Below are 26,513 nucleotides of genomic sequence, written 5' to 3'. Positions count from 1 at the left end.
AGCTGATTATTTGCCTTTCCTTCCCCCATCGCATCATATAAATATACCTTATGGTACAAAAATAAAGCAGCTACACAAACTGTACTATTTTTCTTGCAGTGTAAGTTAGTGTGGCTCAAAACTCCTTTTCAGGAGCAGGAAAAATGAAGACCACTACTTGTGGGGCTGCCTTGATTTCAACACATTCTCATATCCCTAAATTACAATTTCTTCCCTTCCTGATTGCTACCTCTCAAAATTCAGTACAGTATATACTTTTTTGCTCTATTTCTAATGAAATACAAAATTAACATGCCTATTTCTTTCCTTGATTTGTCAACAAGTATGACTGAAAGCAACTACGTGTTCAGGTTTGGTTATTTTTTCTACTTGCTCATGAACATGTAGGAAAGAGAACACAAAAATAAATAGCTTTTGTGTAATTTTATTTTCCAAGATATCTTCAGCAGGGGAGTGAAATACTACTACTTATTAGATAGAATTTAGAGAAAACAAAGTACAATATCAGGGGACTTCAATACAATTTAAAAAAAGAGAGAGAATGCTTTGAATCTAAGTAACTCTAGAGTCTCTAATTTTTGCCAGAACTCTCAGCTTATTAAAAGTGTCTTCAACACATTTTGTAGTTACTGCTGTAATGATTTTAATAATTACTCTAACAGCTCCTAACTTAAAAAGCTTTTTAAGTTATCACAATAGAGTTGTCTCATGATTATTTTTGTACAATAAAGGAGTTTAACTGTATCTAGTACTAATTTCACTTGTAGGCCAGCAGTATAAACATCACAGCAGCCCTGCCTGATAGTACAATACTCACTATCTCTGCAGATAGGGAGTAGAGGCAAAGACACTATGTCTCCAAAAGGCAATTCAGAAGAACTATGATAAAAGTTGACTTTTCTCCAAAAAACATTGAGGAGGTCAAAGTATCACACTAGGCTCCTCTACGTCAGATGCCACCACCCCCCTCTCACCCCCCTAAAAAGGAAAGGAAAAAGTAGACGGCATTATTCTGCTCTGAATTAATTCCTCGTCATCACAGACTCTGAGCTATGGTCTTCTTTATTTCAGGTTAATATTTCCAATGCTTTTGAGGCACCCTCCTGTCTTTAAAATGAGAAATCATACTTGATCTTGCAAAAACCGCTTTTCCTGCTCTCCCAGCGACAGACTGATTCATCGGGGCGCTCTTACTCTAGATTCAAACACAGACACAGTTTGATCCTATTCCTGACTGGAGTTCGCAGCCATTTCTTCTTTATTCAAGACGCTTTAAAATAATTCTTGCAAAGCCCCAGTTATTGACAACGTAATTCTCCCCGACCTCTCCCCCAGGTGCCAGCGAGCAGGTGACCGGTAACGCAGCCAGGCTGCTAACCTTGGCTGGGAGCAAAGCACCGAGCCCCTTCACCCCGCCACAGCCAGCATCGTTCTTACAGCTCAGTCGCACGTTTATACGGGATGGACTGGGTAATGCCACGCTGATGCAAATTCTTCTTCATTTCTATATAGTACGGAGCAACTATATCATGACGTGATGAGACAGCACTGAAAAAACCCGGTATATTTCCATTAAAGAAAAGTAGCACAAAAATCAAAAGTCCTGTACTCAGAGCTACAGGTCACCGGGCTGCACTGCTCTTTATACAGCATCTCCCCCATCCCTAAGGCTAGGGCTATGTTTTTCCGGAGAGGAGACGGTGCCGAGCCTCGAGGGCTGCCCATGGGCTGCCACCCTCACGGCCCCTGCGCTCAGGCACACGGCGACCCGCGGCTGAACGAGCCTCGCGATGGGGGACCTCGCAGGCAGCCGGGAAAACCTCACGCAGGTGTGCCCACGCTCTGGAAGAGATTTCAACAGCAAAAAGTTAGACGGTCTAACCCAACACCTGATTTTTCTTGCCTTAAGAGAGGTCCCTCCACTGAGCGAAACTCAGCCTCTGCAGGTAGTAAGGGTGACGCCTAAGCTGTCCCCGCACCTCCACCAACCGTCCCCGGCGGGATGCTTTTCGCCGTGTAAAAGAGAAGACTTTACCCTGTGGATTAGCACGCTCCAGTCCTGACGTTCTGAGCTACAACCAAGCTGGCTCGGTTATAGCTAACGGTAGTTAATATAGTTAAGGCTGCCTTCAACATAGGAGCAAAAGTTACAGTTTAGCTCTGTTAAGTGAACAACCAAAACACTCATGTCTCCGACACGACTCACCGGAAACTTTGCAATTATTAGTCTTCAATGAAGAAGTCAAGCCAGCATGTTCTCTCCCGATGTAAAAGGCAGCAAGCTTTAAAATCCGATTCCTGGCATTTTAAAATCTCTTGTTGCTACAAATGACATCTAAGTCTATGGAAACTGTAAAATTACAGGAGGAAAAGTTTCCATTTCAACTTAGTTGTGCATTTGCCAGCATTTTTGGACAGTCTGTTTCGCCTTCCCCTGAAGAAGTTTTCCTTGTTTGTGTTATTCCCTCACAAAGTAATAGGAGTGAAAAATCAGTTAAAATAGGAAATTATGATCTTCAGAGAGACAGTCTGTAAGTATATCCCAATTCAGGTTTAAACTCTTTCAAAACTAAATTAAAATTGTTGCTGTCAGCGCACTTTCTTCAGATGCTCAGTAAAGCTTCAATGTATTTAAATAAAGATACCCTGATAGAGTTGTACTAGCTAAGGCGTCTCTTTTAACAGCTCAATATCTAACACAGAAATTGTTTAATTACAATTAACTTTCCATATAGAAGAGATCAACCATGCTGAATTTCAAAGCCAGTAGTGCAGAAATTAAGTCAAAAATGCAAAGAATCAAATCTGTGCACAAAGAAATCCCCCCAAAGCAATTGCCTACCAAAATGGAGTTTGTCTCGAAGACTACAATGTACTGATAAAAAGGCCATACTGTGTTCATGTAGTACCTCTGATGGTCTGTCTTTGGGTTTTTTATCTGTTTTTTTTTCTTTCTTTTTTTTTTTTTTTTTTAATTTCTGCACAGGTTATGTAAGTGCCTTTACAAAGTATTTCCCATGTTCATGCTTTAAGAAAAAAAATATTTTTGCAATGCTTATTTGTATATGCAATTGTAGCCAAAACTAAAGGACAGTAAATCCAAATGGAAGTGACACTTTGCCAACTTCAGTTAAGCAGAGGAGACCCAGGAAAAAAAATTCAACACAACATACTACTCAGTATTAATACCGTAACTACCTCGTTTTGCAATCACCAGTATAAACAGTGTACTTAAATGGGTTAAAGCAACACTTAGGCTGTTTTAATTGCTCCTGCTCACTCCTCCCCACCGGGAAAAAACAGTGGAGAACTGCTACGGGCTGCTGCCACGTGAAGACCCTCATCGTGGCATCGGAGCATCTCCGGGTTAGAGATAAATAACTTTGCTAATAGATTATTTACAGAATAGATGTACAAGAAAAGTAGGAGGTGGTAAAATTTTTGGGCTGTAACCTACTTTCAGAGCACTCTGCACTTCTCTTGTAGCAGTCCTTTCCTTTAATAAATAATCAATACGGAAAAGCCCATATGTAATTCAAAGAAAGCAGCCAGTCCGAGCTGCGCTTGGCTACGCTGCACTGAACAGATTCCAGCGGAATCCCCTTAGCTGCTACTACGCTTTTATGCAACTCAGTCCAATTCCACATTTTCAGTCATTTCTAGCCTGATCTTCAGGAGAATAAAATGCCCTAACCTAGAACAAGCTGAGAAGACTTGCTCTTTAAGAAAATCCCACACCCCAAATCCACAATCCCAGCCAACCCCCCTCCAAAGACCGAACAAAAAAACGATCAAATCAGTCCTCCACCTGGCTTTTGTAAGGTTATACTCCATTTTCTAGCCACACTGCTAGGCATTGTTGAAGACTGCATAGAAAATCAAGTATGTAAATAGTTCCTGACAGTAGCATAAATGTTTTTTTCCCCAACACAATACAGTATTTTTAATGAGCAGATATACTGAGAGATATGGCTCAGAGTCCAGCACGTATCAGGCTGTAACTGCCTTTAAAGTCTCAGGCTGACTTCTATGGTTATATTTAGATGTGATAAGAAAATGTCTTGTGTATTTTCCATTTATTACAGTTTTGCACTACCAGAAGTGAAGATGATATAAGGCAAATATTTGGAAATAAACATCGAATATTACCAGGCAACAACAACAAAAATACCCTTGCTTCCTTCCACGCACAGACACAGTCATCGGCGTGTTAAATCCACGAGTGAAATTCTTCAGCCAGGGTCAGGCAGCTTTGTTTTGGGCAACGGGCTCCATCGGCCTGCTTCTTCTTCCTGCCTGACTTTAGAAGGTCCCATCAACTAAGGGATACCAAAATATCTATTTTATTTCTGGCAATCCATGGCTCTGTTTACAGAAATGTTTGCGACAATTTATTTGAAAAACGTGCAAGCTTCTCTATGGCTGCTTCTGAAATAAATTTGCTCTGGATCAGTCAATCTACTTCAAATTGTACTGCGAGTTAAATGATGAAGTTTTCAAGTAAACAAATCCCATACATTTAACAAAACAGGAAAATCTTCCCTCATTACAGGGGGGTTGTACAAATGAACCTCAAAACACAATACACGTTTCTCTTACCTAAATTCTGTATTTCCCATTATGCCCATTCATTTAAGTGTGTAGTAAGAGAACAAAACTTTCAGAATTCAATTTTACAGTTCCTTAACTGTGTCACAGCAAACTATTTTTAGTTACAAAAGCTTAAGTGAGCTTAAGATTGCAGCAGACACAGAGTATGCAGCTATGTTTTTTAGGCATGCGGTTAGGAACAACTTCTGAACTCCTAAGTTAGCCCTAAACAGATGGATAGAAACCAAAAAAAAAAATCTCTCTTCTCAAATTAAACTCTTGCTTTATAAGCCTTACAAAACCTATGTCTGTGTCAGGCATTTGAATCTTACAAAACAACACCTCTTAAGCAATTTTTTTTTTTTTTTTTAAGTTGGCAAACCATAGTTTTCCCACACAAATTTCCCCTTATGCAGATTACTTCCCAGCAAACATCAAGTTGAGTCTTCACTCCTTGTGGAGTTATTTATATTCCAACTGAGTGCAAAATAGATACAGAATATCATTAACCTGATTCACTGGCTTCTTATTCCCCTCTTAGTGCGAATTTAAGCCTGAATGTATCTGGTATTGAACTAGGGAAGACTCGAAAAACTGCTCAAGTTAACAAACAACTTGCTGAAAGCAAAGACCACCAAAACGCAGGGTTTCCTCCCTTTAAAACATTGTCATTAAAAGAAAAGCAGCCCTAGGTTAAGTCAAAGTCTCCTCGCGTGAGCCCGTGCGAGGCCTGAGCAGCAGCTCAGGGAGCTCTGGAGCTTCTGGTTCGGAAAGGGGGAATCTGGAAGAGCCGGCAGCGAGCTGCCAAGCCTCAAAGCCTCCGTCGAGCAATGCACCACGAGCCTGGATTTCCAGGGAGCCCTACAATTAGTTTCATGACGGTTCATCTAACCCAACATGTTTCGGACAAACGTTCTGGATCCAAATTGTCCCTCTCCCGTGAAATATGATTTAACTGGGAAATTTCCAAGCAGCTCTCGCTGAGAAGCCCAGAAGTCGCAATGGATGCAGTGAAGAAGCTTTCACTTCATTGCACTCAACATCTACATAAATTTGGACACAACTAGTAAGAGGAATGACCGAGTTTAAAATTGGAAATTAATTATACCTGAATAAGCACATTTATTACCATTTCCCCTGATAAAAGGGAAGTTATACTGTGGTAATATAAGTCAAACTATGACAACGGCACAATTATCATGTCTTGGCCCTGACCTGACATTTCTAAATGGTAACAGAAAAATAAAAGTTACAGCTCATAATGAGAGTATATAATAAATTAGAATGCTAGGACAACACAGAAATGTGAGAAATAGTTTGCTGACACTTAGCACATTAGTTAGTATATACAGCGCTCCACTCTAGTTTGTCCAATTAGTTGCAAAACATATGGCCCTGTAAATATTAATAATACTGTTTAAATGAGAAATTTTTACACAGCTGAAGAAAATAATCTCAAGAGAGTGTGTATACTCCTAGAAGTTATCACATAGCAAATTATTTAACCAGTATTACTTGGACACAATTACTGATCCAACTAGCTGCTGCTTTGGCTGTAAAAAATGATATATCAAAAGCAAACCTGGAGATCACGTTCAGACAGGGCCAAGTTATGGACCCCAGCAGCAGTCCAGCTAACGCTAAGGCATTGGCCAGGCAGGGCACCTGATCTGCAAGATTTGCAGTCTATTCATGGACAATAAAATAAAGAATTAGAAAAGGAAAAAGAAGACACTTTAAAGGATAAAGAGAACTTTTAAGATTATTCAAGTATTAGTCTTTTTACTTCACATTAAAGGGGAAGAGAAACAGGAAAACATACTGAATGCGATCTGACTTCAGAAGTTGTTATGAATGTGTTTCCTACAGCTCCTGAAGTGCTAGAAACTACCAACAGACCTGGCCAGGAATCACTGTGAGCTTGTCCTTTTTCTTCTACTTTTTCCCCTAATCCTCTACAAGGTGGCACTCCTGAGACCTGACACGGGGCTGCAGCAGCCATGGGTCTAACTCGGCCCGGTGGGCCTTCTTAGAAATTCGCTTCCTAGAAATATCACTAGACTGGGATGTTTTTGCCACTCCATTACGGGAAACCTCTGCTTAGTACCATGAATTGAAGTTCCTTAAAATAATTAAAAATAATTTGGGGCAACAATCACTATCTAACAAATTCTATAATATATTACTGATAGCTCTATAAAAAGGACCATTTCCTTTATTTAAGCAAGAGAACCTGCTTCTCAGCCAAGCGGTAAAACACAAGATGGGGTGAAGAGAGACAGAGAAAGTGAACAACAAGGACAAATACAGTAAGATATGTCCCTTCCCCCACTCTGTTTATTTTAAAGAAAGGACCAGCTTTAGTTAAGATCTAAAGCATTCTCCTTTGGTTTGTGCTTTTATATATATGATGATGGTCCACGAGCAGCTCGCCGTGCATCGCCAGCCTTCGGGAGGACCCCGATGCTGCAACGTGGCATCCCACCCGCAGCAGAGCCACGCCACCATCGCGCTGCCGTGAAATAGCAGCTCTCGGACCTGCCGTGCTCTCCCGATCTGCCCTCGAGCTGCAAAGCCAGGTCCGCGGGAGGCTGCGTAGCACGGGGAGCTGGCGCTGCCGGCAGCCGCTCGGACACCGTGCCCCTTCCCGATACGCTCCTGCCCGCTGTGAATATACTCTGCTTTAGGAGCCACAAACAAGCAAGAAGCACTGCACATCCTTCTGAAACCTTCAATTTGTATGTAATTCAAACCTCCCTTTCTCCAGAGAAAAATTTAACAGTAAGAGAGGCCAAGCTTCTTCCCACAACGTACTCATGTATATTTTCAACACACACAAGCACTATGCAGAAATGCATAATATAGTAAGCATAACTGGCTATTACAATAATCAAAGAACCTTCTTTTGAGACCATTAAAAACACCAGTAGTGAAAGTTCTACCTGAAAATCAGATAACAAGATAGCTCTGCCTAAAGCGTGAGGATATTCACTGGCATCTCCTTAAATACTTGCACGCCGAGACTGAGCACGGCTTCTCAGGAGCTCAGACCTCATACGGAGCACAACGCAACCGCCTGCATCCCCCTTCTGCGCCAAAGACGTTGATGAAACGTTTAAGTTATGTACTTCAGAAGGTAATGCATAGTTGGCGCCGAAGCAAAAAAGCCACATTTCTCTAAAAACGCAAATCCTGTAAACCTAGTCATAAACATTTTTATGACTAGCTTGTTTAAAGCGCTGCACTGACATTGGCTAGTCAATCCTCAACCTTTCCTAAGGGGGAGATTAAGTATTAAAGTACATCCGAGGCGTGGCATCCTACCGCTCACCCATTAGCGGCAGCTACGCTTACATAATCAGGACAAATTCTCCTATCAGCTCCATCACCCTACGGAGCAGCCACGTGCGCCAATACTGAATTTTACCAAGTGACTCCGAGGGAGAAATCCCGAAGGACAACTTATAATTCGAGCTGTGTAACTACACAACGAGTCACTAAGGGGAGAAAATTAAAATAGTCATTTTTATCCTGCACGATGATAATCAGGCGGTGTGTAGGGTACCAAGGCAGCGAAAGCACTCTAACACCATGGCTCGGAGACTACGCAAAGTATTTATCTGACCTAACCGTGCGTTTGTTATTACTCCATTAACGCTAGAGAAAAGGGAGCAGGGGGACTAAGTCAACTGGGTAATAATCTTGCCTCAGGCAGTTAACACTCACAGCCAGCATTAATATGCAGGAAACGTCCCAAGTCTCAGTCATTAATGATTAAGTATCACCACACCCTCGAGTCTTTCACTGCGTGGCTGTACTGACATCATGAGAGCCAAACTTCAAACGTAATTGCTCGCTGGTTTAAAGATGATCTCAGAATTGAGGGACACTGGTTACAACAGCATATACATATATGTATGTGTGTGTGTGTGTGTGTGTGTGTGTGTGTGTGTGTGTGTACACACACACACACACACAAATAAAATCCACCTTTGTGCCAAGGCAACAGACAACTGAAATCTAAAAGCTGCAGTCTCACCAGCTGCCAATTCCTCAACACTTTGAGGACATAGTAGGATGTTTTTTCATATAAGCAAGCATCTTCTGGAAGATTAACTAAGAAACATATTTCTGAAGTTAAAGAATTTAAACCTCAGACTAAGAGGGACTCCCTGGATTTAATGAGCAATCCTTTATTCCTTTATCTCACGTAATATCTTACATCCACTAAACAGCTTTCCAAAATATTTACAGCTGCACTCCCGGGCTTACACAACCCAGCTTTTAGTGCTTTCAGCAAACAAAACCCACGTGCACATTGCTTTAGGAGTCAATTCACCAAGGTGCTGATCAAAAGCAGCAACACTCGGCATCTCGCAAGAATCCTGTGTCAAAAGCCAGTGACGACTGGGCCACACACATCTTTACTTACAGAATAAGTCTTTTAAAACACGAGTTAGGGCAGGTCCAAAAGGGAGCCTGCCGGCTGGCACTGCGAGGCCCTTCGCTGCTGCTGTGCTGGCCCCAACGCGGCACCTCTGCACGACAGAGATGGCCCTGGCAGCACGTCCCCGTCCATCCTCACCCAGGGCTAAGTGCTGCAACACGTAAGCCACTGCCTAGTCCTTGCACAGGCTCTGGAGAGGCCCTGAATAGGCATTTCTGAAGAGGGATTCAACCAGTTCTTCCAGCAGGACAGAAACGCACGCTAGCAGAAGGTGCACTGCATCGAACGACGATGCTCATACGCTCTCGCTGCGATGAAACCCGGAAGGTGCCTTCTAAGAAATCTGAATTCATTCGATTTCTTCAACGGAGCTGACGGACAATTCACAAGTCCTTGGACAGTCAGCTAAGATTCTATTACAAACATTTTATAGTACTTTCAAATGAAACTTCTTAAAAGTATGCTTACAGAAACAAATCAAAAAATACAGATTTCCATGTTTAAAGGTTTACCTGCTTTTTCAGTATTCTATTTTAGATACTGATGAAAAAGCTGAAATAAGTGATATATTTGCTTCCATTTTGCAAAAAGACAGTTATTTTTGTGACAAAGATGCTTTCTGCAAAGTATTCAGAAGTCTCTCTTTTTTGCTGAAACAAAAGCCAGACACAAAGAGAAAGGCAAAAAGCAAACTGAATGCTATCAAATTAGATGACACGTGCTTGAAACCCTAAAATTTAAGGCACCAAAGTCATATTTAATATAGTTCCAACTACTACATAAAGGGTTAATGTGCAATATGTATTGTAGCGGTTAATTGTCACAGATAACAATAGTTAGAGTTCGATAAGTTGGTAGAGGGATTATAGTGCAGTTTTATTACCACCGCCAACACTTCTACTGATGTGCTTATTACTTTTTTATAGCATACTGCTCTTGAGCAACCAGTTTATAATATTTACCCTTTTAAAACTAGGTATACAGAGAATACATGTATATATATATATAAAAAAAGGGCAACTAAATTTACATGGCCATACTGTGCAGCAGTTAACACATCACATACGTATGGTAATTACACTCATCTTGCATGGACAGACCTACTTACAGGCCTTGATTCAAAAGACAGCTGCCAAAATCCAAGTATTTCATGCATAAAATAAAGCATGAACTAGGACCCGTCTTCTAGAGGATGAGGTTGAAATACCACCACCATCGCCACAGTCTATATATACACATACTAATGCACACACACTCCCTTTCTCTCCCTAAACTACCTTTACTAGCTGGAGAATATCAAAAGAAATTTTAGTCTAGCACAAACAAACTTCAGATATTGAACATGATAATAACAACAGATAAATCGCCATGTCTTTTTAATTACGTTCTAGGCACTTCCAAGTGTGGTTCTTGTGCCTGCTGTCATTAATTTAACTTGTCCTTAAACCTAAAATTATCTAGTGTTGTTTTTAATCCGCCTATTAACAGCAAAAACTACCCTATCACCAGCTGACTCAAATTTACTGCAACTACAGTTGGTAGGATAATGTAACCCTCCCATATGGCAAAAAACAACTCCTCCTCAGGCATGCATGCTCACTTGGATCTGCAATACAAATGATTAACATATAGATCCTAATTCAAAATGCGTGTGTTCTCTTAATTACAATTTAAAGCATCATAGTACCTTTAAACACCTTATGCTCCTACAGAAGCAGAGTAGCAGGAAGTCGCTTTGCAACGATAAGCTGTGAATTTGTACACTGAGTGTCCATTTCTCGTGTTTATCTGCATCACACAGAGAAGACGACTCCTATATTGTACTGTTTCTTCTTGTCCATTTTATCCAGAACAACGGCAAAATGGGAGCCTCTTGACAAAAACACCTAAGCGGCCACGCAGTGCGCAAACCCCGACCTAGCACACAACATCCTGCACACAAAAGCCTCCCTACGGAGGAAGCTCATCGGATGCACGTATTTGTCTGCCATGGCTATGGCATGCACAAAGCAAAATACATTCCACTTTACATATAAACAGAGCCAAGGACTTGGTATCTCCCTATTTCTGAAACATTTGCAGTACACCCCTTCTTCTTACTCCCACCCAGAAAGCAGAACAAGTGCATTTCCAAGACCACCACCTTCGGGGGGGGGGGGGGGGGGGAAGAGTGGGAAGCAAGGCATTAAACTGTGTGACTGGGACCAACAGTTCCCCAAACTAAAACTTGTGGGATAACTTAATCTGCTTGAGCGCACATCTAGTGATAATGGCACACAGCTCAGCAACTCCAGACCAACTGTGACCGAAGAAAAGTGAGTGTTCGCAATTTCAGAACCTGCTTTAAAAAATGCATTAGAATTACCACTTTTTAAGAGCTCGTAAAAGAATTTTAAAATGACTTTTACATATGGGCAGTTATTGGCAATGGTATTCTAAATCAGAACAAACACCAATTAAGGCAATCTTAATCCCGGCACTTTCTAACTTGTTTATGTCCCTAATAATGTTCTTTTAGTCTGTCTATGTGTAATATATAGCTTTCTCTTTCAGTTGAAACAAACATAGCATATAAACTTAAATATCTACAAATGGAAGATCAGTTTTTCTAAACCAGATTTCATTTTCATTATGATATCCTTTCCTAGGGCAGTTTAAACTACTGTCTGCTGCTCAAATTGTATCTCATACAACAGACAGAATATAAAAATAAGCTTCATTTATTGCTTCATAAGCATTACAGAATTATCAAGCAATAAAGGACCTAAACACAATCCGTCATAGCTCTAGCCTGGAAGGCCTTCTAGATAATAAATATTTTAATAAAACTCACTACACTGTAGGTGCAGCACAACGAAATGAATGGATCGTGATGTCTATGTACTAGCAAACACACAAACAAAAATCTTCCAAAATCTTCCCGTTAATCTGAAGTCCAATTAGAAACATGGGAAGTCAATACAGGTCAGAGAAAGAAATACATACACCAAACTAACTCCTGCCCTCTTGGGACTAGATCCTGCCCTCTGCTCTATGAAGCATAAACGTAATTGTGCTTCCCTCACTGAAAGGAAAAACAGTCTTTATTAAATAATCTTACGATTGCTTGATTAGTGCTTTGAAAATAAAAAGCACTACTTAAGTGCTAAATATTATTAGCTTTTTCAGAACATCAGCTCCAAACTCTCCACTCCCTATTTCCTTCGCTCGTAACTCTTCATTCATGTCATCAGAAGGCATCTTATTTTCAGCAACAACTACTCACTTCATTTTTTTTTAGTGCTGCTGGATGTGCAGAACTACTGTTGAGGTTGCTTGGCAACTGGTGAGATGTATCAGAAAGCAAGATAAGGCCCAGAATGAATGGAATTGAAGAGAACTATATTTGGTTTCATTAAGAGATACTAAAGCACTAAAACCATATCCATTTGAATTATGCACAATAAGGCGAAATTCTGCGATTTCTTTCAAAATACAGACAGATCCATATTCACACAGAATCCCACTAAATCCATTAAGCCAGCTCCTCAGGCACACGTATGTTTTGTCTATATGGAAGAGATCTCAGATTCAGGGCTTTTTACCTGCATTAGCAGTTTGGTACAGAAAGAAACAATCATGTAACTCTGATAATTAGTGAATATTTTGAAGAATTGCAGGTCAGAGGACGGCTGAATGCTTTTGCCTGCCCTTCAGTGTGCCACAGGCCATTGTGCTTCTCCATGTACTTCAATATCAAGTTGAAATTTCAAATGCAACAGTTTTGTCCTGAAGATCACAGTGTGTTGTGTGCTACGCGCAAGGAACAAAAAGGAAATGAGATATAGGAGGGCCCACGACTCCTGCGGTACCAGAGAACTATTTGACAAAAAACAGCCAAATACTTCAAGCACCAAAAAAGCCTTATGCAGCAGAAGATACCATGCGCACATTCAGCATAATAAAAACAGACCTGATTTCTCTGTAGCTGCAAAAGAAGGGGATAAATTGCAGCACCCAAGGGAGGCTTCGTGGACCCCAAGGCCAGAACGGCTAAAACCTGCTACAACCCTGCACACTTGCATCGGGAAAGCCGCATCTCCAGAAGCTGGATTAAAACACCTCTTAAAAAATAAACCTGTCCTTCCGTAGAAAGAGCTCAAATGAAGCTTCCCCAACCCCAACAGATTCTTTATACTGAAGTATCTTTACTGCTAAGAAGCCAATGTCATTCCACGCCTCCGTTTTTCGATATCTTTCTCACACAGCACTACCACCTCTACATGGTGATCAGATCATGTCCAAATGTCCTACTAATAAATCAATTAGACCTTGTATGACTCCTGTGGCCCGTCTTTAAATTCTTCCCTGGAATCAGTAATTCCACATCTTCCATGAAGTGAAGACAACAGCATGGGATATACTATTTTAGTAACACTTACATCAGTGTTGGAAGTCCATTTGATTACTTATGTGTCATTTTCCCTTTTTTATATATCCAAGCTTGCATCTGGTTTTGGGGGGTTTTTTTGGCCACAAGAAAGCATACTAAAGTAATTAACTAATTGACTTTCAAGTCTTTTTCTAATTCTACAGAAATAATCGACATTCTAACTCCCAGGGGACTGTCTTGCATTCTGCTGTATTAAAACGTAATTTTATGAAGTACAACTTTTAAACACATTATTCAGATCACCCTATAAAGGGTAACCTGACCTTCTCATCATTAACTATACAGCCAGTTTGCAAAGAAGGATTTTAGATCATTCTTTAGATTGCTGGCCTGATTCAGTTTTATATATTTAACCACTAGTTCCCTGGAGACCACGAAATGGTCCCACTCACTGGCTCTGGTAACCACTATATGGAGAGATCCATCAGTGAGCCGGTTTTTAAACTCCCCTAATACATGCACAGCTAGTTTCACACCACACAATTTTAAAAATCAAAATATCATGTGATATTACACTAAATGGCACAAGAAAGTCATCTGTATCAAAACAGTGTATATCAAAACAGTTGATTTTACAAATCAGATCTATAATCTTCTCAAGAAGGCATGGGCTCATTCAAGAAGCTCTCATTATATATGAAACCACATTAATGATGTTCTTCCTATACACCTTGTTGCTAGAAACCCTCACTATAAAAAGAAATAATAATAAAATTGCCCATATGTGATGCCAAGCAACCTGATTAGCAGATCTCTGGACAATTTGTTACTTTAAGCAATGAAATTGTTTCTCCTTTTCTAAGAACTAAAAAAAAAATAACATTAGTGATTCCCACAGTTTCTCACATAGTTCCTTTAAGATTCTTATCTGTTATTTATTCTTGTTTTGAAAATAACTATATTCTAATGGAGGCTCCTGATAACTACCTTTCTTACAGATGGTAAGCTTCCTTTTCCTTTCAAGGTATCGTATAGGATAGATAAATCCTCCTTTTTTTTTTGTAAGGAAAACAAAACTAATATCTATAAAACATTTACACTTTCTCTACATTATTACATATCATTTTACCTTCTGCATTCAGTAATAAACCTGCGCTTGAAAAAGATTCTTACAAATAAAACAAAGTAAAATAAAAGTTCATACTGTCTTACAGGGTTTAACTTTTCCCAAATGATCACAAGGCAATCTGTGAAATTTAATTAACAAAACAGAGTTCTCAGCTGATTCCAGCTGACCCCAGAAAGAGTTAAATTTTTAAATTTAACAAAATTTTATTCTGGGACAGAATTGGGGTAACATTCCTGTCTAAGAGAGATACTTAATATGCACACATGCCAAATACAGAGGCCTACAAAGACATATTACATACAAACATCAACTAAGACTATTACTTGTGCCTACTTTTCCTTCTCTCTCCCTCTCCTTTTTGGGCAACTCTTTTTATGTTTCCAAAGCATGAATAAAGCTGTGGAGAAGAGAGAGAGGGGGAAAAAGGGGGGGGAAAAAAAAGCAAAATGTGACCTACATTATTTTAAAGTGTTTTTTCTATGAGGTCCTAGGACTGTGCAAAATAATCAAAAATGCTTTAGTAAACTCAGTCTTCTTAACTTTATTCTAACACCTTACTTTCAATGGTGGCAAAAAGATATTGAGGTAACAGAACACTATGGAGTGTTCCAGTGATAAACATTAGAAAAGTAAACATACGATTGCATAAGATGCAATTACAAATTACAAAATGAAAACTGCCCAATTAGGTGAAGGCAAGACACAGAAGCAACAAGGGGCATCCTGGATTCCCAAAGGTTCAGGGAAATTAGAGTCCCGTGATACAGTTCCCTTCCATTTTCAGTTCAAAAAATGAACAGGCAAAATAGTTACATAATTTTATAAATCAGACACTTAAAAATTGCAAATGTATCTCCAGTTATAAAACATATTTTCATCAACAATGTTCAACATAGGCAGAATGTGTTCCTTTGAGTGACTATTTCAAAACAGCTTTAATTTAGTTCTACGTACCAACAGTAAAAGGTTGTATCTAATTTACAGGCATCTATTTCAGTATGCTGCAAACCCACTACCGAAAATTTAATACCTTCCTACTCCATAAAATTTAACCAAAATTATAACAAAAAAAAAAAAAAAAAAGGAAAAAAGAAAAAATAAAGCAGATCTTCCAGAAAGCTGTATTACATACTTGCTGTAGAACACATTGAGACAAGGTATTAGAAACATTTAACTTAAAATTCTTACTCATACTGACCTCTGCAAATGTTTTCCCAAAAGCTCTGAAAGCACAGAAAGTCTCGGGCAGGATGGTGGAATGGGAGCTGCTCTACCTGACCTGCACGTGGACTTGAGCTGTGGATGGGGGCAGAATGGTTTTTGCTTTCCCGAGAACCTAGAGTACTTAATTGAGCTGTTCTTCTTTCAGTTTTCTCATTTGTTTAACGAGAAAAACATTTCCTCAGCTTTGTATAGTGCTTAGAGTACTTTCATGAAAAATGCAGTACTATTATTATACTCTCAGTTCAGAGAAACAAAAAATGAAATAAAAAGTATTTAACAAAATGTTTTCAGCAAATGGCTATGTCCTTGTGATGATGATCTTTTGCTTATTTAAATAAAATATTATTATAACTATAAGCTTTTGTCTTTATCTCAAATGGTCTTAAACTGTTTAAGCAACACAAAATATCTGAAGTCATGACAACCACTGTTATGCAATTAAATTAAAATTCATGAAATGAATTAGTTTAATTTTTCCACAGTAATGACATGGTAAATCAAATTTAGCTAGCATATTTATCTTTAAGTTATTTAAATTATCAGGGTTAAAAACAGATATTGCACATAGTTTGCTGAACTTAATGTATGAAGTGTCCCATTACACCATTTTGTCTATTAAAAAAAAAAAACAAAAAAAAAAAGCGAGGTATGAGCAAGCCATCCTTTCTCATTACAAACCTAAGGAAGAAATGTACTTCAATGATATCGGTTTCCTTTCAACATCGTCTAATGAATATAAACATTTAAATTATATAAATAATTGTATTATCAAGACAGAATAAAAATGTCCTAACAATCTGAGTGAAAAAAATGTATCCATACATGTGGACCTGCATACAGGAACAGAGTATTTAAATTGCAATCGTTAAGACGGCAATAGCGAATCCCTCGGCTAGCTGTTAAGGTGCCACCCGAGGCTAACGGCAAGGTCTGCTGGGTCCCACCAAGCCTCAGCGGGAAATCCTGCACACCGCTGCCGGCTCCATCAGCGCAGCACTCCGGGGAGGCACCAAGGTGCAGCTGGGAGAGATGATTATTTTCTGGTGCCTTAACTAAAAAGGCAAGCGAACGCAATGACTTATTAAATAGCCCTTTGGAGAATACAGCGAGCAACAGGTCACGATCCTTCTTGCGGTTTCTAACAGCAAACGTCTTAAACCAGAACATCTCGTTGAGACGTTCCACTACTGCTTCCCTCAAAAAGCAGGTAATTTTGTCCCTTAGCTCTGAAAAACATAGCTCAATGTAGTCTTGCTTTGAAATAAGTAAGCTCAGCTGTAAACAACTAATTCTAATTAGCTGTATGCTTACATTAGAGTACGACTGTAGAATGAGCACGTAAAGCTGACGCAGCTATGCTTGCCGCATATCCCAAATACTCTTCTATGTACTACGAACTCAAGATTCGGTTGTCAAAGTAAAATAGAGGACATTATTTTCGGTATGTAAGGATTAAAGTTATGTAAAAAAAATCCCTCATCAGTGGAAATTCCTTCATTTCAACTCGAGCGCTTTGAATGACCAAGATTAGGCTGAACAATTTATGTATCTCAGCTCTTCATCAGAGATGGGACTTGGGCAACCCTAATATATAAACACATGACATATCTAAAAATAAAGATAGAGATAAACTTGCCTTCTCGATTATACTTCAAAGCATTAGCTATGCCTGCCTTGATCTAGGAGACACTCTGGAAGGATGGTTGCAAAACTGGAACAAGAGTATTGGGTGTTTATGTCCTCTCATCATAGAAAAAAAATGCTCAAAACCCCACAAACCTGCTCTCCCCCACCACAAAAGAAGAGAAATGACACGACATATCTTCGCTCTTACTGAACCCATCCCATAGAGACCGTAACAGTGCAAGAAACCAAGCAACCTAAGAAAGAGGAACAAGAAATACCACTCACGTCTAGTTTGCTAGAAGGAGCTGATCAAGACACTGCATTTATTAATAAATCATATCTTATGGGACAAACACACTAGGACTTAACATAATGTAATTGAAAAAAAAATTCCCCAGCTAGAATGACTGGGGACGCAGAAAATACAGCTATGTAATGAAATAAGGAGACTCTTAAGGGATCACAATAATCTGAAGGTATGGTTTTAATAACAAAAAGGTAACCTTCCACAAGCGCAACATAATGAAAAGTAATCTGTTCATATATTTAAAAAAATTCAATCCCCAACTGGATAAATTAATAAAACCAGTTTTCACCAGGAAAGCCAGAATACCGCCCAATCTCTCCATCCAAAATATATGAGATGCTAAGAAATCCATGAGATAACACAGGAGAAAATTCTTCACTGCGTAGTTCAAATTCTCGAGAAGAGCTGGGGAAAGCCTGATGCATTAAATTTTTTTCAGAAAGGACACTGAAGTGTTGACTATAGATATGTTTTTAATATTCTTTATACAAAGCTGCATTTATGAAGTTACATAAAGTTTTCTGAGGTATTTGCAACTTACTTCATAGTAGGTTAACAGAATGTGATACATTGCTCTTCTAATATAAGACATTTGCATAAGATCAGAAAAGGGAGAAAAATACACCACTTCCACTTTAACTCATGAATGCGTAGAGTAAAAATACCTCAAAAAATATTCAGGGTGAATAGAGGAAGAGCAGGATTTTTTTTTAGCTATTTTCTCCCAGTCTCCCTCTCAGACACTGTTGCCCAGTTTCAACCAAACCTGAGAGAGGGTGGCTGCTGCTGAGACTGCCTGCCAGAAGTGAAAATCAGAGGCTGAGCAGAGCAGAGACAAAAATGAGCGATGTTTTTCAAGAAAAGCACAATGCATGCATGCAGCTCTAAACTAACACAGCACACGCTGACTCTTTCCCAGGTAGCAGGAACAGCAGAAAAAAGGCAGATAAAGATCAGGACCATCTAGGAGTATCTAAGGGTCAGTGCTGCAGGGAGCATCAGGGCCACGGACTAGTACAAGGAAGAAACAGGCAATATTTAGAAAGCTACAGGTACTAAGAGGAGAAACTGCAGATGCTGCAGGGTCCTGGGACTACTGTAGGAAAGATCTGGGAGACAGAGTGCATAAGTTACAGGACTCAGACATCTGTAGCTCAGCTACCCACAGGACAATTTTTCCTTACCAAAAGAGAAATTTGCAAATTTGTAGAACAGATGCTAATGGAGAGAATATTTTGGTTTGGTTTTGCCAAAACTAATGCGTAAAATCCCACAACCATGATCAAAAGTCAAAATCATCCCAGATCCGCTCCCAATTTGTTTTTCACATAGCTACGTCTTGAGCGCGGTTCTGTCTCTCATTTTGCTTCTCAGACTGTATCACTCATGCTTATTCCACTTTTCACTGTCATTGCCCTCCAAGCTTGCTAGAGCTCTAACTTAAAGCTCTCTTCTAGGTTGATAGCTGCCCATGCATACTTAAAAAGCTTTTGTGAAATTTAAGCCTCAAAACAACTAAATCTACTGCCATATTTTTGGGCAGTCCCTTTACATGCCAAATCATGTCTGCAACATATGCAAATCTAGTTTAAAGGAAGAGTTTACCACCGCTTTTATCAGAAAACTGAAATATTTGACTACAAGCTAAAATGTCAAGTTGCAAGGCCAGGAACAGTAATTCAAGAGATAGAGAGCTGCTCTACTTGCAACAACACAGAACTGGCAGTTTAAATACTGCTTTACTAGGATAATTCTACATTTCCCACTACCCAGTAAATACAGATAACACACCTGCTCTGCCGTGAGCACCACTTGGTTTCCCATCCCATTATAAAAGAAATATTAACGCTCAGCTTCTGCTGTCCTTCTCGTATCTAAGTAAGATGGGCTCTTGAAAAAGCACAAACACACAAAACAGTCAGTTGAAAATAAAGCATTAGGTAAAAACAAAAGCCTATACTTTCTTTCAATACTCCATTTTCGTGTCTCCACCTATGGTTAGCCTCAGCCCACGATGAGCATCTAAAACCAGAAAGAACTATTCAGTTTTTTAAACTTTTAGGTTCCTTAATGTTTTACTTTTAGCCAATACTTTCAGGAACTTAAATAACAGTTTTGCATATTAAAAAAAAATCACTGGTGCATGGAAATATTTTAAAGGTTTGTCATCTCTGAGTAAGGTACAGGAGCTTCTCCGCTGACCATTGGAATCAGAGGGGACCATTCACCAAATAAGGCACAGTGTAGGTATTATAAACTATTAGAGTAACTATTTGTATTGTTTTATTGTTCAGGTTTATTTTTTCACAGATAGAAGTTTTTCTCCTTTGTTGAAAATAAAGTTTTTTTCCCAAAGAAAAGCTAATTTCAAGCACTTAAACACATCATTAAAGCTTCTAAAAACTAAGGAATTTTTTGTTTGCTTAGGTTTGGGGGTTTTCTTTGTTTTAATGTCATCAGATATTATCTTCCATTTCTTTCAAACTAATGGAGGACAATTCTAGTTAACTTCTATAGACATCTGATGTAACTGTTACAAAATATTTGCAGTATTAAGTTCTTAATCACAGTATTTATCCACTGTTGGTTTATTATCGTCTTGACAAAACTCAACTTCACAACTGCGTCAGTTCTTAGGACAAGATTTAAAATAAGCTGAAATACGTATCCTCCTCCTCTCTCCGCCATCCCTTATGCTCTACGGTACAAACTTCTATCAAAACCTGCACATGTACGCACAATTTTTCCAGCACAATAAAATCTCTGCCATGCCCTGAAACAGTAGCTGAGGAAAGCACCCTCTGATCCTAGCCTGCAGAAGCCTCCCGACACACACAGGGGTTCAATCCCCCGACCGAACCAAAGCAACAGAGAAAAACCAAGCGCCCAGCAATTCGCAGTGTTACTCTGACACACAAAAAAAATTGTTTTTGTTGCCAGTAGGGTACGGTCTGATCAAGGCAGCTTGTTTCTTGGCAAGGAACTGATGGGACCATTCTCAAAACACGGTATTGGTACACAGATCTAGATGAACTGTAACAACAGAGCAATTATGTTTACATATACAAACTAACATTAGCAATTAGGAGGGAATTCATTATTTTAAAAGACTTAGTTATAAATATTACAGTTTTTCCTCACTCAGAACATTAACTTCCCTTCTGTAAAGTCGCACACCCACAAAAAGACTAAGGTTAGAAAACAAAACGCAGTATCAGACAGCAGAAGAGTAAAGTTACTGAGACAGGAATCACTTAAGTCACAAAAGAGACTGATACCAACCAGTCATTCTTACTAACTGCCATTTACCAGTTCATGTGAAATAACGGTGGTACTGCACTTCAATTTTTAGTGGGCCAGATTACAGAGAAAAGGTTAAAATGCATCAGCGACTACTTTTCCTTCTCCACAAATTTACTGAATAGGGGGAGAAAAGAGAACCGAAAAGTTCCAGAACTGAAAGGCTTCACTTGCTTTACTTCTTAACTTCCCTACTACGAGAAAATAATTTTTAGAAGACGACAAGAAATGCAAATTTAACTCCATTCTGAGTCTTGAAAATAATGCTATTCAGTTCTGCTCCTGTCATCACCATTTACAGATTTGATAAATATATGAACTCCTATTCAACACTTCAAAAATACCAGTCTGTGAAGTAAGGTCATCGTCATACCTCATCGTTTGGGAAACGGGCTGCGAAGAGCTATCTGAAGCGCCCCATAACCTCGAGACGTCCTGAATCATAAATACTATCCAAACTTACTAATCACAAAGTCACATTCCCCTATTTGTCTATCTTTGTAGTGGATTTTGTAAGTCGCATTTTAATAATTTATTTCTATCTAAATATTTTGACTTCTCCCAGTTTTTCCCATGACACTTCCAACTTGTCCCTTCCCCTTGCCAATCTCCCACTTTCCAAAACCAGGGATGACACCAACCCTCTGCGCACGGCCTGCTGGCCAAAGCCACCCCGTGAGATGGATGGCACAGGGGAAAGATGACAAAAAAAAAAAAAAGTCAGCGAAAGGCCATCATCTTCCCCGAAGCAGAGGACCCCACCCCCAAGATAACACAGACACGAAACACCGTTTTTTTCCCCCTTCAATCCAAACTACACCATTACATTAATTTCTCCGACTACCTTTCTTACCCCTCCCTCTCCCAAGTATAATCCTTTCCGGCTCGCAGCGATTGGCATTTGCACTCCTGCACATGCAAAAAGAGACGAACACTTCAGCTCCCCTTTTTCAGTGGATGCTAAGAAAAGCGCAACACATCCCGCAGCCGCCGAGCGCTGCTCCTCTGGAACGGCCTCATGAAAAGACAGTTGAAGTGTTGAGGAGGGAGGGAAGGAAAGGAAGGGAAGTCACAGGCTTCCTGCTATTACAAGCCAAATTTAAACCCTTTCTACATCACAAGGGGCCCTGTTGTTGGCAGGAGCGCAAAGAGTAGGAAAATTTGGTTGATACGGAGTCTTCATTATACTTAAAAGGCAGCTCGTCCATGCTAGAGAGGAGGCGCTCTGGGAGAACGCCGCGGGGAAGGCACGCTCCTCTTATTTATGCTATTACTATAGGACTATGCCAGTTGATAGCACGGCCAACGTAAGCCTTCCTGCGAGTGCCGGGAGCTGGCTAAGCGCTTCCACAAACCCCGTCCAGAAAAACGGGTGCTGTAGAAAACGCCTTGCTTCTCCACTATCCCCCTCCGCTCACCAATGCCACAGCGCTGCCGCTTCCCACACGCCACCTTCACAACAGGAACAAAAAATATTTCTGTCTCCAGCTCGACTACAGATTATAAAAGGAATGCCGAATTTTTTTTTTTTTTTGTAACAGCCTTTACTGTAGTTAACTTGGCTAAAACTTTAACCACCTTCAAATTCACCTCAACGTTGTTAACTATTAAGCACATTAATTACCTGGAACACTTGATTCCATACAGTTCCTCAAATAACTAATTAGCTAAAACAATCAAGCACTGGAATCCCAAAGGAAACGCTCCCGGTTTTGTACGACTCCACAGGTCTCACCGTGTTAACTGCTGCACTCCCGACCCAAGGCCAATTTAGCTAAATGCACATGACAACTGTCCCTTCATCTATTTAGAGGCAGACTCCTAAAAACAAACAAATAAAAAATCCCCACGCTCACTGAAGGAAGTTAGTGCTTTTAGCACTGGATATCCTGTTTAGTCACCAGAAATTAAAAAGAGTATTTGAGTAACACGACGGAAAAACTTTTGATTCTCTCATCTTTAGCACAGTGAACATCTTTCCTAACAGGTATTTCTCTTTCTGCTTCAAACATCAATTCTCACAGGGCAACCAAATTAACGGCAACCACGTTTTAGACGGGACTTAGAACTGCATTTCTGTCAAGCCACATGACTAAGCTGCATCAATGGAAATAATTTGAACCTACATTTATGTACCTGGAGACTAATGTTGAAGAATGCCTCTTCATCTCCAGAATACTACAGTGTTCACAACCGCCCTGCTGTCGCTCATCCCATCAAGCTCGGTGCTATGTGCAAACATGGTTACGTTTGACTAGTTCTAGGACTCATAGGGACATTAAGAGAGGTAATGCCTTACTTTTCTTACCCTTCCAAAAAACCCCTCCATACTCTTGTTAGCCGAATCCCACATCATCTTTCTATGAAGGAAGGAAGGCAGAGAGGGAAAGAATTGGGCAAAAAAGGACATAAGGGAAAGCAGGATAATGTATGGAGCCATTAGTTACTTTGGAAGAAAAATGCAAGTCATTTAAGGACTAGCAAGTAGCTTGCAAGATCTTCAAAACACTGAAAAACAGCCTTCCCCTTCTCCCCCCATGTAAAGCCTATGTTATGATTTACTGATCATTTCTGGCAACAAAAAGTTAAAACTAGATGCCTTACAACACATTTCTTGTACATATTCTATACGCTGCTTTTTGGTGCGTCCTGATTTTGATGTACCAGTACATGCTACAAAGGAAAGCAGAAGGACGGGCAGAAAGGACTGCAAGGCAGCATGCGGGGGGCGGAGGAGCGTGGTCCCGGAGCCGCGCAGCTCCCCAGCCCCGCGAGCGGGCACGCTCTGTGACTGGCAGCAGGGCTGTGCTGGCACCGGGGCCGCCGGGGAATCCAGATCCCTCGCGGCGAGAGGGGAGAAGCTGGCGGAGGCTGCCGAGGCTGAATTTGCCCTGCTATCCAGCTGCATGCGCCGCTCAGCCCCAGCCCGCCGCAGGGCAGTGAGAGCCTCGAGGAACCCACTGCTGCGGCCGACCTCAGCCCCGCTCCCAGAGCCAGTCCCCAGCCCTCCCCGGCTTTGCCCAGGGGACCTTTGGGCTCTCAGTTTCGCACTGATGTTGGTATGCAGCTTGCAGGGTTGGGAAGGTTATACACCCCTGTAATATACCAATGATTACTGACCAACATCGTCTCTTTAACAGCATCTGTTTAGAAAGCTTGGGAGAACTGGGTTGGTAATATGGATGGCTTTTTGAAAGGTGCCAGGGATCCCCGGCTTCTGCTTCTATCAATGAACGTTTCACTTAGCCATACCAGCTCTAATTATTAGGTGCTAAGCCAGATCCTGCAAAACTTTTAAGCCATTAAAGTCTTTTAAGAGGTCTTTACTAACACGAGCAGTCAAAATAAAGGAAAACAACTTGTCTGAGTAGAGGGATGCAGGATTGGGCACTTAGGAAAAAAAGGAATTGTCTAGGATAAAGAAAATATTCCCTAAACAGAGGAGCTAAAAACATGTAGCGCAGAATGTAATTTATTATGAATCAGTCTGAACTTTCTTCCAAAAGACTGTGTACCTTATCCTGAACTAGCGTTTGGGGATTAGGAGGAAGTATTGTCCAGGCTCTTTGGCTAAACATTTAGCTCAGACATTCTTACTAAAGAATTAACTACTGAAAGAGTAGTGAAAGCCTAACTAATCTTCCCAAAAACACAGGATTTTCAAAATAAATGATACTGACTAGAAGCTAAAATATGGTAATACAAAATTATTATGTTTGAAAACAAAAAAGATGAAAACAGTATATCTAAAATTGTTAAACACAAATGCAGAATAAGCTTTGAAATTCCAATACCTAGGAATTCAATCAGAATTAGCCTAGCAGGTTTTGGTATATTCATATACAAAGACAGCTTGCAAACATAAACCAACATCCAGAAGAATCTCTTCCCACTCCCTAGCAAGGTTAGATGAAAAGTTAGCAAACACAAATCTTCCTCAGACAAAAAATGGATTTCCATTTTCTCTAGCTTAATGCCATTCCCTCCTCACGACTATCAAACAATTGAACAGATTTTAAGTGTAAACAAGAAAAGCTCTTAGGGACATAATTTAACACAATCATCTGGACAAGCAAACACAACAGAAGAAAGAAGAAAATCTGACCTATTACCCCAAAGCTTCCTTTTACAGCCTTATTTTGTGAAGATACAAAAACAAAAGCCTTGTTTGCTCTAAATAAAGAAAATTGCATTCATTTTGTACACTAACAGGAGGCATGTTTACAGCAGTATGAACCAATGTGCTATAGCAGAGGTAAATCAGTGTCAGCCATGTTGTGAAAGAAACTGCAGTAAAAAAAAAAATACTTAAGCCTTAATCAAGTTGGATATACAGAACCTTGATATAAACCATTTTATACCATTAGCTCTTATTTATTATTGGTGCATGACTTCAAGTTATTATCTATTAATCTCATCTAAAAATACACATCCAAATTCTAGAGATCGTGAAACAGCAGCAAGAAGAAAACATGCCAAGATACAAAACAAAACCAAAGGCTACTGTGTGGCACACACATGTAAGGTAGGTTGTAAAGTGAAAAAAAAAACAAATGCACTTACTCAGCATTAAATCCATTCACATGCAAGATCCTCATCTGTTTGACTATTGTGCTTTTACCGGATTCACCAGCACCTAGAAAATGAAAGTAAATCAATTTCAGAAGGAAGCATGACTGATGAAGGGACATGCTAGAGTTTTTTCTTCAGGGTAAAATCCAGAAAGCTGATTTCCTCAGCGCAAGAGTGAAAAGTGAAAGAAAAAGAAATAATTGTCACTGGAAACTTCAGTTGGAGCTAAAAATAAATGCCCAGCTCAAGTCATGTGTCAGATCTGAATCTTGGATCATTTCACTGTCCATTTTTCCAGTGTCAACGTTAAAAGCAGACTGCAAGGCTTGGAAGAAAAAAGGACAACTTAAATATTTTATAGAGGACAAGATAGGGAATAACAGAATCTGCTTATGTTGTCACCACTTTCTGGTGCAGAGAAAGCCTAAACGGAGTCCATATTAAGTAGAAGCATTTTTGCTAGATCCTTAAAACATTTGAAGTTTGCCTGCAGTTATCATCACCCAGTCAAAAGACTGCAACTTAAATGACATGAAGTAAAATATATGGATACCAGCCTCGGAGAAAGGCAGGCAACCCCTTCAAGCCTCCACCCACAAAGCTCCCAAAGCCTGTTTCTCTAATTCGTGCCTGGGCGCAACCTCCCATCCTCTCCACATGGTCCAACCCAATCACGCACCCAACGAGATGCAGAGACCACCTCTTGCGGCCGCATGCTCCAAACAGCCCCCCGCCGCTCTCCCCCCAGCCTCTCCTGTACCAAAAGCACAAAACAAATGAACGGCTAAAACCCCTCCACTTTACTCAAGTTTCCACAAGCAGACGGACTCTATTTCTGCGTGCTGTACTGCAGGGACCCTGCACGGGGCCACCCATCTGCCTGTAGTACCCATTTTCCACGCATGCTAAAAAGGCTTGAACAACAGCATTTAATTGAGCTGCTCCA

The 26,513-nt window shown here is 40.1% G+C and overlaps 1 protein-coding gene across 3 annotated transcripts in view; it reads right to left on the bottom strand.

Moving 5' to 3' along the window:
• Window positions 1-26,513, bottom strand: part of GNAS (GNAS complex locus) — a 171,398-nt gene that overhangs the window by 75,360 nt on the left and 69,525 nt on the right. For 2 of the 3 annotated variants that reach the window (XM_064521578.1, XM_064521579.1), the window contains exon 2: window positions 25,559-25,631. The exons of the other annotated variant lie outside the window; for it this stretch is intronic. In XM_064521578.1, the coding sequence (XP_064377648.1) occupies window positions 25,559-25,631 (73 nt within the window). The remainder of the gene's footprint in view (window positions 1-25,558; window positions 25,632-26,513) is intronic. 3 annotated transcript variants of the gene reach the window in all.

This window comes from Dromaius novaehollandiae, chromosome 16 (assembly GCF_036370855.1).
Source record: "Dromaius novaehollandiae isolate bDroNov1 chromosome 16, bDroNov1.hap1, whole genome shotgun sequence".
Lineage (NCBI taxonomy): Eukaryota > Metazoa > Chordata > Aves > Casuariiformes > Dromaiidae > Dromaius > Dromaius novaehollandiae.
This window is presented reverse-complemented; position numbering and strand designations above follow the sequence as displayed.